This window comes from Pundamilia nyererei, unplaced genomic scaffold (assembly GCF_000239375.1).
Source record: "Pundamilia nyererei isolate P.nyererei 1_Seehausen unplaced genomic scaffold, PunNye1.0 scaffold00024, whole genome shotgun sequence".
Lineage (NCBI taxonomy): Eukaryota > Metazoa > Chordata > Actinopteri > Cichliformes > Cichlidae > Pundamilia > Pundamilia nyererei.
Window position 1 is genome coordinate 3,170,960 of NW_005187425.1, and position 13,783 is coordinate 3,184,742.

The 13,783-nt window shown below is 39.5% G+C and overlaps 3 protein-coding genes across 3 annotated transcripts in view; 1 reads left to right on the plus strand and 2 right to left on the minus strand.

The window, feature by feature from the left end:
- mzt1 (mitotic spindle organizing protein 1) overlaps nucleotides 1-1,145 on the minus strand; it is a 6,547-nt gene extending 5,402 nt beyond the window's left edge. Inside the window, exons 1-2 of the mRNA XM_005727403.2 lie at nucleotides 859-1,145; nucleotides 582-727 (exon numbers count right to left, since the gene is read on the minus strand). Of these exons, the coding sequence (XP_005727460.1) occupies nucleotides 582-727; nucleotides 859-910 (198 nt within the window). The 5' untranslated portion in view covers nucleotides 911-1,145. The remainder of the gene's footprint in view (nucleotides 1-581; nucleotides 728-858) is intronic.
- Nucleotides 1,146-1,205: 60 nt separating this feature from the next.
- bora (bora aurora kinase A activator) lies at nucleotides 1,206-5,590 on the plus strand. Its single transcript, XM_005727404.1, has 12 exons — nucleotides 1,206-1,300; nucleotides 1,575-1,729; nucleotides 1,826-1,932; nucleotides 2,081-2,126; nucleotides 2,225-2,303; nucleotides 2,432-2,476; nucleotides 2,571-2,627; nucleotides 2,734-3,002; nucleotides 3,302-3,464; nucleotides 3,912-4,474; nucleotides 4,571-4,702; nucleotides 5,008-5,590. The coding sequence occupies exons 2-12, from the start codon at nucleotides 1,580-1,582 to the stop codon at nucleotides 5,026-5,028; spliced, it is 1,632 nt and encodes a 543-aa protein (XP_005727461.1). The 5' UTR covers nucleotides 1,206-1,300; nucleotides 1,575-1,579; the 3' UTR covers nucleotides 5,029-5,590.
- A 289-nt stretch (nucleotides 5,591-5,879) lies between these two features.
- dis3 (DIS3 exosome endoribonuclease and 3'-5' exoribonuclease) lies at nucleotides 5,880-13,618 on the minus strand. The gene is made up of 21 exons (XM_005727406.1): nucleotides 13,298-13,618; nucleotides 12,316-12,473; nucleotides 11,913-12,109; nucleotides 11,716-11,789; nucleotides 11,415-11,582; nucleotides 11,097-11,258; nucleotides 10,800-10,913; nucleotides 10,510-10,647; nucleotides 10,185-10,331; nucleotides 9,931-10,047; nucleotides 9,740-9,841; nucleotides 8,480-8,544; nucleotides 8,288-8,372; nucleotides 8,003-8,130; nucleotides 7,818-7,904; nucleotides 7,526-7,682; nucleotides 7,041-7,255; nucleotides 6,730-6,898; nucleotides 6,496-6,654; nucleotides 6,274-6,396; nucleotides 5,880-6,132 (listed from the first exon to the last, which is right to left on the minus strand). The coding sequence occupies exons 1-21, from the start codon at nucleotides 13,514-13,516 to the stop codon at nucleotides 6,064-6,066; spliced, it is 2,853 nt and encodes a 950-aa protein (XP_005727463.1). The 5' UTR covers nucleotides 13,517-13,618; the 3' UTR covers nucleotides 5,880-6,063.
- Nucleotides 13,619-13,783: the final 165 nt, after the last annotated feature.

The window sequence follows — 13,783 nt, forward strand, 5'->3', positions numbered from 1 at the left end:
TCATTTAAGTCAGTGAGGGACAGGAGGTCACTGAACAAACTGCTTACCATTATGGCCAACTCACTCCATTCCAAACTACAGAGGGCTGACTCTGCGTCCATAAAAAAAAAGCATTCCTACTGTTCTCTATAAAACTCGACAAGTCTCCTTTACATAACTGGTGAAAAAAGGTGAAACAAGATGGCAGAGATATTTCTGTATCAAACCTTCTTCCTGTGATTTCTCAGATTTATAGTGTACATGTTCTTTTGCCACTGCAAAATTAATGCAGACAGACCTGTGTTCAAATTGGAATCAAAATTAACCTAACCCCATGCATGTCTCTGGACTGTGGGTGGACTGCGAGTACCTGGAGACAATATGCAAAACGTCATACAGAAAGGACCCAGACTGGATTCATGTTGCACTACCTTTCCTAACAAGGAATCAAGTATAAGCCTGTGGTACCTTTAATAATGCTGTAGATTATACCATTTTTATCCTTCTGCCGCTTTAACAATAATTTTCTTGTTGGCTCAGTAAATTATCTACATGTATATACAATGTGAGCTGATTAGCTTTAAGGGAGGCTGTGTCTGTACCTTGAGGGACTCGGAAGCTTTCCGCAGTTCTTTGATGACTGCAGAAAGGGCTTCTGGGTTGATTCCCTGCTCACACAGTCTCACGCATATGGACAGAGACTCCATATCCAAGCCAGTGTTGAGCAACCTGGAGATCTCCAGCAACACTGTTGGGGGAGGAAGTAAAAACAGACACAGCTATGACACACATGCTAAAACGTACTATATATATTTTAAGATGAATTTTCAACTACTACACAAATACACAAAACACTACACGCAGAAATTTCATATTTACCGTCCATCGTCTCCCGTACTGCGTTTAGATTTGCGTTTGCTGCACTGGCCATAGTGATGGATGATTATAGCTAGCCAACGCTTGCTAGCAAGTGGCTGACAAATTAAGATTTAGAGACACAACGCAAAAAAATCAGCCAGATTTCAGGCGTTTCGTATACATTTAGATTGAATCAGCAAAAACCAGGCTAGCACAATCACGTAAAGGTCAATATAAGATCCTAGCTAGCTGACAGCGCTCATTGCCGCTACTCGCGAAAGTGTGCTGAAGGAAGTGACGACACGAAATTCTTCATTGGTTACGCGAGCTTCCTGCGACGATTCTATTGGCTAGCCTGCCTTGTGGGCGAAATTAAAAAACGTTTGAACTGGTCTCTCTGCTGATTGTTTGCTGCTGGCGTTTCAATGAATATTGCTGTTAGAGTTCCGGCTCGTTCACAATTGTAAGTACCAACAGTTGTAAGGCAAACGTTATCTAGTTCTTGCGTAAATGTATAAATAACTTAGGGATGAAGTGAAATGTGTGAAGCTAAAGCCTCTTTTTAAAAGCTGCTTCCTTCGAAGGTTTGTTAACGCTATAGAAACAGAGGAAGTAATGTAGCCAACGTACTAGAGGTAGAACAAAACGAAAAATCTCCTTACAACGAAATAATTTTAGTGTCTTTTTGTGTTTGGATTGTCATTTATCGTCATCCTGACTTGGATATTTCTTGTCAGCTAAAATGGGGGACCATGCTCAGATCCAGATCACTCCAGAGACTCCAGGCAGGCCCTCCATTAGAAACCCCTTTGAAAGTCCAAACGACTATCACCATCTTCGCGAACCGCTGGTGCCAAGTCCATCTGTATTTAAGTCCCTACCTTGTAAAGCTGTAAGTTTTAAATTTACTTTATATCATCTACTCAACTCATTTACCCATGAGTGCATGTAGTCTCTTAATAATTTTAGACTTGTTTAATTTACCCAGACTCCACCTAAGTTTAACTGGTCTATTGATGAAATGGCCAGTCTCCTACCAGTGCACATAGACCCAGAGGAAATTCAGCGGCAATCTTTTTACCTCAGTCAGACAAGGTAAGTGATGTAATAAGGCTGACACTGTGACAAATGTGAAATTCTTTGAGGAAGTATTGTTTTATCTTGTGATTTTAATACCTCCTCTATGTATTAAACCTGGGGAGCTTATTAAAGACTCTATCAAAGTGAGTGGTCTTTCTTTTAGGACGGATTCGGACATTGAGGAAAAACGTCAGAATGCTATTGAGCAGGTAACCAAATGTCATCTTTGCTAATGATACAGACTTTAGTGTACCCAGAATTTATAGATTCCCTTTGTACTGATGTCATTATCCTGTCTCCAATAAAGTTTTTCACCAAAGGAATAATTGTCCCTTCCCCCTGGGCGGCACCAGAGACCCGTAAAGTCCCTCAGATTTCTAAGAATAGTAAGTTGTCTTATCATTTGTGTTACTTGTTAATTCTTGTAGGTTTTGTATTTGTATTTATTCTGTTTTTATCCATAGATTTCTGTTAAACTCTGGTTTTGTAAAAACTTCTATTTTTAATGTTGAAGGTTCAATGTCTGCAATGATTGCAGAGGAGCCAGAAAAAATTTCAGGTCGGTTACTTTTTTTTTTAACCTGTTTTGGCTTTTTTTTTTTTTTTACCTACTTTTTATATATATACATAACTTTGTGTGTTTTGATCTACAGTTGGATGTCAGACAACCCTTACATTGCCTTTGGCTTTTGATTTGGAGAAAGTTCTAGGTAAACCTTGACTAAACACCAACAGGATCATAGTGAGAAAAAGAAAATCAAACAATCTGCTGTCAAGTCACTGTTTCTGTTTTTTGTTTTTGTTTTTTCCTCACAGGGGAATATTACCGTTATGAAGAGGTGTGTGATCCAGTGCAGGAGAGTCTGAGCAGCTCTTCCTTGCGACGAAAACTATTCCTTGATGGCCAAAATAGTTATAGTGGCTCAGACAGCTCGAGCCCTCCAAGTCCAGAGAGAGGCAATGCCAGTCAGGAAAAGCCATCTCCCAAGAGAGGAGACTGCATTGAAGCTTCTGAGGGAGAAGCTGTATCGGCTATCTTTTCCTCCCCTTCGGCCTGTGGTGTGTCAGCTCCGACACCTTCTACAGTGAGTAGAGGAGTGTAGAGATTTCATATACACAACCGTTACCCAAACTATTTATTTTAGGCATAAAAGAGAAAAAAATGCATCTAGAGATCATATTTTGCTCAACGAATAATTTTAATAACAGGAAAATGAACATTGACACTGTTAGCCTTCACCCAGGCTTACATTAAATAGTTGCTGTTGATTTGTTTTTGCTGCCTTAAAGGATTGTGAGCCTACACAGGTTTTTATCTTCTTTGTTAAGCAGTTTACACGTAATGAAATGTGCTATATAAATAAAATTTATATTGCTATTTTAGGGTCAGTTCTCTTCGAGTCCCATCCAGCACGGACGCTTCCGGGATTGTAGCCTTGGCAGCATCGACAGTCCTCTCTTCCGTGATAGGTCCTCTCCTGCTGGCCTCATCTCCCCCACAATTTCTCCTATTGTTGCACATGCAGAACGCACACCTGTTGGCTCAGGTACACAGTTGTAACTAAAACACTAGTTACACTTTGTAACTAAAATTTTAATATCCAAACAAATCAAAATTGGAGAAATATTGGCTAAGGCTACATCCACACTGACACGGTTTTGTATTTAGTGTGTCTGTGTGTGTCAACAGTTTTCATCCAGCTAGTAGTTTTAAATCTTCCTCTATAATACATAATCCTTTGAGTATGGTGGTGATGCCTCCATGTGTTTAGTTGGTGATATTATAAAATGCAGAATAAGTTGCATTGCAGCAAGAAGAACACCTATAATTTGGTCTTTACATTAAATTAGCAACTGGTAATCGAGGCAGATGTGTCTTTATCTTCTGAATGGGGTCGTGCTTCAGGAATGTTATGATCCAATAAAGAATATGTGACTGAGAAGACAAGATGTTGGTAAAAAGGCAAGTAATTGTTACTGTGTTCTTTCTTTAGCTGAGAGGAACCAGCCGAGCTGTTTGACCCCACGTGGTGCCCCCTTGGATATAGTCGCTTCCTGCAGTGAGAGTCCATTTGTTGAGGGTTGCTCTCCCATTCGTAGCTGCTCCCCACACCAGCTCCATTGCCACAATGAACCCCAGCGCATTTCTCGACCCAGGCCCAGACCTAGAGGCCGCTGCTGGGCTTCCCCTCCCCTCATCTCACCGATCCTCAACCCTAAGCTCCCAGACAATGAGGTGGCTGAAGAACACCTCCCCTCTGCCACTCGCTCTTCTTTCCCCTCTATGGAATTAGATTCATCATCACCCCTGACACAAGACTCTCACCCCACCAACACTGAGAGGGTTGGCGTGGACCCAATGGAACCTGTGAAAATGGAGGAAGGCAAGGAGACAGAAATTGAACCGAGGCTCGAGTATGAGGAGGACGAAGGTGTGGGGCCTTCCGAGCAGCTGACCAGCTCTCGCATGGTTAATGCATCAGCAACAGAAAACTCTCATATGTTTGTGTCTCTCCTGGCAGAGGGAAGCAGCATACGCTACGATTCTAGCATGCAGGTTTGTAAAAAGAGCTTAATCCCAGCAAGGATCATTTCATATTGATGTTTTGGGTAACAGAATATTTCTGATTGACTGCTTTTTGCACGTGTTCAGGTGGACAGCGGTTATAACACTACCTCAGCAGTCAGTCTTATTGATGGCACCAACAAAGACTGTGACAAAGAATTCTTCAGTTCACACATGGCAGAAGACGCCTTCCAAGTCACTCGACACACTAAAGTAAAGGTACTGACTTTACACACAATCACAAGAATGTGGATATTTGAGTTTATGCCTTTAGATCTAATTGTTCCTAAAACTATTAGTTATTATCCGCATTAAGTTTTGATGCTTTTTAAAAAAAATATTGCTTTTCATCCATTGTTTAATAAAATTTAAGCAACTCTTCACTAAGAAAAACTCAAGATTAGACACTTTAAACAATGACCACATGTTCGTGTAACAGAAAACCCTGAAGTGTGCTCTAGTGTGTACATTGTATATCCTTACTTTCTTTTTCTTTCATTAAAACTAAGTTTCTTCTCTTTCAGGTGTTTTTTCCTCACCACTGAGCCAACTGATAGATGGATTGAAAGGGATTCTTCTAGTGAAAGCATGTGCTTAATATGTTGCAATCAAATACAACAAGGTTTACAATATGTCTAAAGCATTTATGGTAAATATGTTTGGTTAGACTGAATTGTGTTAACTGTTAAATGAGGTATGAATACAACCATGGGGTTTCACAAGTTACCTGACTGGAAGCAGTTTCTTTAATCACAGGTTATCAAAGGGAAGTCTAATCCACAGACGGGTGTACTTTTGAAACCAGCATAAAACTATCAAGTCTGCATTCAACTTGCACAACGATAACCTTCCTGAAAGCTGTATTGATCCTAGCACCATTTTTGTTGTTGTTTGGGGAGGTTTGTTTTCTTTTAATTTGGTGTTGGATATATGTTGACTTTCTGGCGACATCAGATCTGAGCTGTATTTATGATTTTTATAAAACTTTTTTTTTTATCATGTTTTGATACTGAGTTGTTTTATATCACAGTCTGATGCACTGAATAATGTCACTAATGAATTAAAAGCTGACTGAGCCATTTCTTCGCTCTGTTTCTAATAGTTAAATTCAGTTTCTGGATTATTGTCACATTAAGTTGCGTTCAAGTTGGCTTCAGGACACGTTGTTTTACGGACCTCTGCACAGGGTGTTTATTTGCTAATAATTTAAATCAACCCAAGGAATAAAAGTAAAACAAAACTGTAAACTTCTAATATTTAATTAAACAAATAAATGGTGAAATCTTCCAATATTTTGGCTTATGACTCCATTCAAATCATGTTTGAAAATAATTCTGAGAAGTACATCAAAAACAAAAAACAAATTTTTTAATGACTATCATTAAAATACCTTTAATATATAAGACAGCTTACTCTTCCAACAAATGTTTTAAATCAGAGCAAAATTTTACTCATTAGAAAAGAGATTTTTATTTTTTTTTTAAAAAGCAAAATAAAACAACTGAACTTTATCAATACATCAAACAGTCCAAGCTGGAACATCATGTGGTTTAGGTGAAAACCGAGAGCTCCTTCCTGGGTCAGTGGTCCAATTTTTGTTTCTTGGCTGGTCTTTCGGTATCTGGGGCTGGGACACTCACACCAGGGATCTAAAATAAAACAAACTTTTATTTCTAGGGAAAAAACGAGCACATTTTCTTATCATGGTTGACTGAAATCTGCATCTTAATACTAATCAATTTATTCTGAATACTTTTAACTGTTAAAAGTTCAGTTTTGGTCTTTCTTACCACTGGTTCAATCAAAGCCATGCGGATCTTCTGGTGCTGAATATTGGAGTCATCTAGGCTGATGGTGACCTTCACCTTGTCGAATATGTGGAACTTGTGCTGTTCTACAGACAGAGTGGGACCCTACACACGTGCAAAAAAACCAAAAACCATGTTAAACCTTACTGATTTTCTATGCATAGCTGACTGCTTTTAAATTTAAAAAGAGAAAGGTGTTTATACCTCTTCCTCAAACACAATGTTTGGGGAAACCTTGTCTTTTGAGTCAAAGAACACCGTTCCCTCCAAGCCAAACTTTGGGATGAGTACGATGATTGCGTTCTTCCTCACAAACAGAACGAATCCTTCTTCATTAAGTATTCCTCGGCTCTTGAAGAACAACTGCAGGAAAAAAGGGGTTTTAATATGAAGCAAAGACAGCCAGTTCACACAGTTCAGATGCTGATATGCGTTTACCTGTGTGTGGAAGGCCACAGAAGCCCGCTGTGCATACTGAGACATTTTGTGTCTGTAGTTGAGGTTATTGCAGAGAGCTGACTGTTTATGCTTGTCCATTAAATCTGGGTAGGTGGTGTCTGCACCTATAGCCACTGCCAGCAGTCGGTGCACGATGATATCAGCGTACCTGAGCACAAGATAAAAACCATGAAACCGGATGACAAGAGTATATTAACAACTGATCCATAATCAATTGTGAACATCTCTTTGTTAGAAAAGCCTGACGTACACATATTTTGCCAAGATGTGTAGAACATCTGTTTTCATACCTCCTGATAGGGGACGTGAAGTGCGTATAAATGGGCGAGGCGAGACCATAATGATGGAAATCGCTGTCCATGCCAGAACAAAAATAGACGGCTTGCATCATGCAGCGAGTGGCCAGGATGCGCAGCAGCGTGTTAAAGTATGGGAATCCATCCACTTTGGCTGCATCAAGCGAGTCAGCCAGTGCCTTTGCTGAATCTGTGTGGATCTCGACCTCCTGATGGGAGTTGGAAACAAAAATGTTGACACATTAAAATATTTTTCCTATTAAAAACGTAACCATATTTACTAGTTTTTCTACTTAATGTACTGCTGTGATTCAACTAGAAGCAGAGACTTATGCAGTTGCTTTCCAATGTGAGAGAAACCCACAAAACTATTTCAAATTAAAAATGCTCTTAGTCAGGATCTTGAATTAAAGCTGCTTTACTGACACAATGTTCTTCTTTCATAGCAAGAACTCACATGACTGTTTTCCTTTGCTCACCTTAGACTTTGCAGCTTTGATTAGGATGTCATAGTTAGACGGAGGTGGTGCTGGGTGTTTCCTCAGCAGAGCGCACTCTGAGAATTCATCGTAAATCTTCTGAGCAACTGAAATATTGGCCAGCAACATGAACTCTTCGACCATTGAGTTTGTCTCCCTAATGAACAGGAGATGATTTTATTTACACTCATTAAAAACACAGCATGACTCATACGCTGAAAAATATGAAGACAAAAAGAGGCTTCTGCAGAGAAATGGATTCTGCAGAGTGCTCCTTTTCAAAGTTACCTACATGAGTTCCTTGGTCTGAAGATCAATGGGGTCGTGGGTTTCACTGTCCATGTGAAAACGGACCTCTAAAGAGGACAGTGTCAGTGCCCTAAATGATATCAAAATGAGATTCATGTGAATTACAACAAGTCTAAATATCCAGCTTTTTGCCTTTCTTTTTTACTATTCTTTCACTTTGGTCTTTACCCTTTCTCTATCCTCTGCCTCTTGAGGATTTTAGCTAGTTTGTTCAGACCCCGTAGGCTTTTTGTTATATTGTCATTCTTGTTGGTGTCATCAATCCTCATCTGGGCCTCAGCATAGGTCAAAGATGCCTGGACCAAAACAAAGAAAATCATCAATAATAGTAATAATAAACCTTACACAGAAACAAAATTATTGCATAAAATCTAACACAAAATGGTAACATTAAAAAAAAGGTATAAATTTAAAAAACAAAATGCTAACTGTCCCTGTGTGTTGGCACGATACCTTGGAGTTAATAACACTTTTTGTAAATCGAGTCTTTAGAATTTCAGCCTTGTGGTTTATTTCCCAGATACACGAAAAGGCGAGTCTGGTGAAAGCAAATAAAAGAACCAGAATTAGACACAAACAGTCTAAGTACATTCATTTTATTCATTTAATAGGAAAAGGCGTGTGTGTATGTGTTTGTGTCACTACCTGTCCACATTGGACCGCAGAGAACAAAGATTGGAGCTGAGCAGTTCAGGAACCATGTCTATCCTCTGCGAGATAAAAAATTAAACACACTGTTAAAAATCAAACATGATCAGATGATTTCAATAAAAAACAAATAAGAAGAAATTTGCTCATTTGCTTCTACTATTAGAGCCATTTCTAAGTGAAAGGGCCCTAATAAGCTTGTTTTCACAGTTTCCTGCAGTGTTGAGGAAAACGCAGCACAGTGCAATGCAAGCATGAAGACCGGAGAGCAATCGCACAATCAAACTTTGAAATCAGCACGGTATTACGTACATTTGGGGTGACACATATTTATGTGACCAATAAAAATAGACCAAAAATGCAGAGTGACAGGGAGCAGGAGCTACATTCGACTTGGTAAAACAAAATCTGTGCACATGGAACGGATGAATGGAGGTTTGCAGGGATTTGGACTGGATTTTATGGATGAAAAAGGTGATGTATTATGGCATGTTCTGTGAGAAGTTTCAGTTGCACTACTAAATGTTATAAAATACTGACAAAAGCCAGCCTAGTCCCTTTGAGATCAACACACTCTAAGATTTCTCCTGCACTGATAAAACTCTGCATCGCATTAGCTGACTTTTGTGACAAAACATTGAGATCGAAGAGGTTAAGGTGCTACAGAGAAAGTATATTTCACTTCTACTTCCTCCCAAAGTAAAAGAATTTAACTTCAGTCCTAAATTGTTTCACCTGACTAATTAATTCATAAGGCAGAAATTTAATTTGGACAGGAACACCTGTGTATTCTGTGGAAATATTGTTAATATCAGCCTGGCTCACCTGCTTTTCTATTGTGTATCAGCAGAAGCTGATATCAATTTTAATTCTTAAGCCATTCACAAAAACCTCTAAATCTCAACAAAGCCATTGGCTGTGTCATTTGATGATTTTAAACTACTTTGAGTTGAGCCCACTTTTTTTTCTAAGATAAAATTCAAGACTTTAAGTTTACAGCACTATCTGAGTGTTCTCTTTTTCTGTAAACACTTAACCTTTTGCACATAGGATAGTACATGTGAAGACGCCCCTGCAAAAAATGATGTAGTATAGAGAGAGCTGTCATGCTGGCCAGTTCAACACAAATTTTGAGCCGTTTGCTTAAAATAGTTGTCAGCAAAGTGCTTCCTTTTTCTCTTCTGTGGTACTGCTGTTGATATCGTGGTTTAAAATGCATCAATGAAGGATGCGAACATGCGAGGTGGATTTTCTTACTTTGCCACACAGGTACACTGTGGTGCCACGGCTGGCTGCCTCTTTGTCTAGAGCGTTGCCAGGTCTGATGAAGTGGCTGACATCAGCAATGTGGACGCCCACCTGTTGCAAACGAACATGGATAGTACATCAAAAGACTCGCATGTACAGTTTTACAGACACAAGTACTTTTACTAATAGTGTATTTGTACCTCGAGGTTTCCATTTTCCAGCTCTCTACAGTGCAGAGCATCGTCTATATCTGTGCATCCTGGAGGGTCCACACTGCAAACTGTCAGAGGCCTCAGGTCCTCCCTTTTCATCATGTCCTGCACCACATACATTTACATTCATTTATACACAATTGTATATGTGCATGCTGTCAAATTATAGGTTGATGGACCAACTGATGACTTAAACAATAATATACCTGTGCTCCATTTATCTTAAGGAAAAAAAATGTTACCTCTGGTGTGATGGCCCACGGCATCTTAGGGAGGAAACTGAGTACTGCCTGGGAGAAAGCCTGATGAGGGACATCATGCTCCAGTAGCAGCACCTCCTCTTCTGTGTCCTTCTCCCCCGCACCTCCCAAACTGCGTACAAAATGACCCTAAATAACAAAAATAACAATAATAAAATAGAATGTTTCCATGGACAAATTGGTATTCCTTGAATTTTATATTTTCCTGTAAATGTTGTGCTAATTTTTTATATTAAACTTAACATAGAAATGGTAAGTAGATATGCAGGTTCCAATTATTTGACAGTCTGAAGAGATTCCAACTCACATTTGGATATCTGGAGTCTTTGGGCCAGCCATCAATGGCCACCATGATCCTCTGGCCTGACAGTGTGGATGCCTGCCGCGTTTCAATGCGGATGCGTGGGATACGGCGGTCTGCTGGGGTGAAAAGATGCCGAGTGGACTGAAAGAACAGGAAAAGAATAGGGATTGTCAGTGCTGACAATAAGAGGAAGCACAAAACTATCTGTAACTACTAAGTTGTATTAATTCACGTCAAAGACGCATATCAATTTTGAGGAATGTTCCATATATTATTGAGCAGCTTTAACGTACCTCTTTGATTTGGGAAACATTCAGCATGCCACAGAATGGCCTCCAGTTCCTTTTTATGATCCCCACCACCTTGCCAGTGGGCTTCCTCGCTGCCTCGGCTGCAGCTGTTCTCAACTGCTCAAACAACAAGGAGATTATTAATAACACTCTAAGACACCTTTATACATTCAAACATCTACACCAATACTTATTTTAAATTATATTCCAACTAAATTATAAGAAATAAAAAAAGCAAACAACTCAACTATAAGCAAATATACAGATTTATCTAATACCATCTTCTTCCATATAACTTACTTTCCCCTCCTCTTCTTCAGCATCCTCATCATCCTTTGCGGTGCCTTCATCCTGTAGGACAACTGAGGACGGTGCCACCCACTCACTTCGCGACAAAAGCTGCACAGCAACCACATCCTGATGCACTGCTCTGTTGAGGTTCTGAAGACCCTGGATGAGAACCTGTGAACAAATAAAAGGACCGTAGAGAGCTTTCAGCATTCTTTCACTTTTTTGAAAATTAGATTATTTGCACAGAAAATGACAAACTTAGACTGCACGACATGATCAACAGAACTATATATTCACAGACAGATGTACATGCACACAAACACACACCTCTGTGCTGTCTTCTCCCTCTCCCTGGACAAACACAGTTGCCTCCAAATAGTTGTCTCTGCTGGCCCTAAAGGTGCCTTGGAGGAAGGAGCCACTTTTAATTCCTGTTTGGATTCTGGATAGGGGAAGGTGCTCTGGAAATAACACTTTACTGCTAGTAATTTCATTCTGATGGAGGAGAGACAAAGAATACCAAAAAAAAGAGGTTGGGTTAAAAAGAAAATGAGATATGTAAACAGGAGAAACAGATTCAAGCTCAGGTACAGACACCTGACTTTTGTATGTAACAATTTTAGCTTACCTTGTCATCACTGGACAAGGCCAGGCGATCCACAAGCTCAGGGTTTGCTATCAGACTCTTGACATATTCTTCACCTATAAAAAAATTTAAAAAGTATTCTTATTAAAAACTGTTAAAGCTGATGTCATTTAAAATTAGATTAAATCTAAAAGAACATAGTTAGAAGGTCTTTTCTTGCTGAAAATGTGATACATTACATTTGTACACCAGCAGGCCGTTGTCCTGTGCTTTCTGCTTGTTCCCTTGATCATTGGTGAGGAGGACCACCTTGAGACCATCTGTGTCAGACTCAAATGTCTTCAGGTGCTGGCTGTACCATTTGACTGCTACACGAATTGCCCGGTCATTTCGGTCATTGGCACTCTCCCCTGGTTCACGTTCAATGAATGTATCTCTGGAAGAGCAGGAATTATAAGGATGGATAAAATAAGGTATCGAGCTTCAAAGTAAAATACAGTTTCATGCCTTTTTAAAGTGATCTGATACCATGAAGAAGAAAAAGACCTTTCTACTTATTACTTTTGTGTGTGTTTGTTTTTGACAATACTGTGAAATTTGGATGTCATTATGATGTTAAAAATGCCAACAGTGTTTCTCTACCTGTGGTGTTCATTGGTAAAAGTGTAGAAGCGTTTTTCTTTCTCGTGTATAATGTCCTTCAGGCGTTTGTAGACGGGTGCACTGCGGTGGCGCACCTCCTGCAGTACAGTTTGAAGGATAATCACATTGCAAATCACAGGATCTTCCAGTATATCGATCTGCAGGACAAAGTGTACACAAAGTGTTAGGGAATCAGGTGCAATGCTTAAAAGGAATCTTTCACCTAAATTGATGTCAGATATCTGTTCCAACTGGTTAATAAGAACTGGCCAAAAAACACTTTCTGAATATGGTCAGTCTTTTTTCTTGAATAATAGGCAAACAGTCACTACTGATCACTACTCAAGTCAGTAAAAACAAAAACAAAAAACCCCAACTTTTATTAAATTTGTATTGAATCTGTAATTGTTACTATATCTGCTGATCTCTCTGTTAGGTCACTTTTGAAAAAGATATATAGGTGTGTAAAAAGGAAAATATTGACATTGGCCAGAAAAAGTGTTATTTGTCAATAACATAAGTTTAATGGCCCCAGTTTGTGCTTTTTGTGTCTTCTTCTTCTTCTTGTGACTACTCCCCTTTAGGGGCCCCCAAAGCAGATCATCTCACCCTATCCTAGAACTGTCTGTTACATCCTTTGCAAGTCTTCCTTAATTCAATCCATGAAACTGCTCTGGCATATTCTCTTTTGTTGCTGCCTCGCCTCTCTAACTTTGTATGCAAACTGCTTAACCTGAACTGTCCTACTAATGTACTCGTTTCTAATCCTGTCCATTCTGGTCACTCGCATCTTCTACTATCTACTACCTCGAGCACAGCCATGATTTGTGCTTCTTCTATAGTATACTGTACTTTTAAGGGCATCATCGCAGTACTTGAGTCACAAACTTGCACTATGTGCCTAGGGAAGAGAAGTCAAAGCTTACACGTTTAGAATACCATATTCAATTGTTTGAAGAAATTTGATGTCACTTTTTACTACCTGATGAAGCACCACATTGGTGTCAGGGACCAGATAATGTGGATAGGAGCAGAGACTGCTCTCCATACACGCGTCTTTCTGCAGCACCGTGGACTCCTGTTTGCATTCAGTGCAAACTTCACTCCCGCACCAAATATCATCCCTCAGATAATGCTCACGCACTACCTTCATCACCCCACCCGACCGGGTCTTCTTAACGAAGGTTTTAGACTTCAACATAATGACGATAATAAACCGAAAACAGATAAAATTCAGATGTTTTCTGCTACCAACTGATGGTAAGCCTTCAGCTCCCCATGTGTAAACTACCTCTTTGGCCCGACAAAACTTTCCAAAGGTTTTGAGAAAAACGCTGCGTCTAACTTTACGCGTTTTTGATCGTTTATATTCCCATTTATAATCTTCTGCATTTAGAAATCATGTCGAATAAAAAGCACGTTATGTCGAAAAACACAAAAGTATTTTTCAGCATTGTGTAAAATATTA

What these genes read in the sequence shown, in the direction of transcription:
- bora (XM_005727404.1), top strand. Translation starts at nt 1,580, where the DNA reads ATGGGGGACCATGCTCAGATCCAGATCACTCCAGAGACTCCAGGCAGG. An exon ending in TTTTACCTCAGTCAGACAAG is followed by an intron (nt 1,933 to 2,080) that starts GTAAGTGATGTA and finishes TCTTTCTTTTAG; the next exon opens with GACGGATTCGGACATTGAGG. An exon ending in GCTACGATTCTAGCATGCAG is followed by an intron (nt 4,475 to 4,570) that starts GTTTGTAAAAAG and finishes GCACGTGTTCAG; the next exon opens with GTGGACAGCGGTTATAACAC.
- dis3 (XM_005727406.1), bottom strand. Translation starts at nt 13,516, where the DNA reads ATGTTGAAGTCTAAAACCTTCGTTAAGAAGACCCGGTCGGGTGGGGTG. An exon ending in CGGCCTGCTGGTGTACAAAT is followed by an intron (nt 11,790 to 11,912) that starts GTAATGTATCAC and finishes ATTTTTTTATAG; the next exon opens with GTGAAGAATATGTCAAGAGT. An exon ending in TGGAAAATGGAAACCTCGAG is followed by an intron (nt 9,842 to 9,930) that starts GTACAAATACAC and finishes CGTTTGCAACAG; the next exon opens with GTGGGCGTCCACATTGCTGA.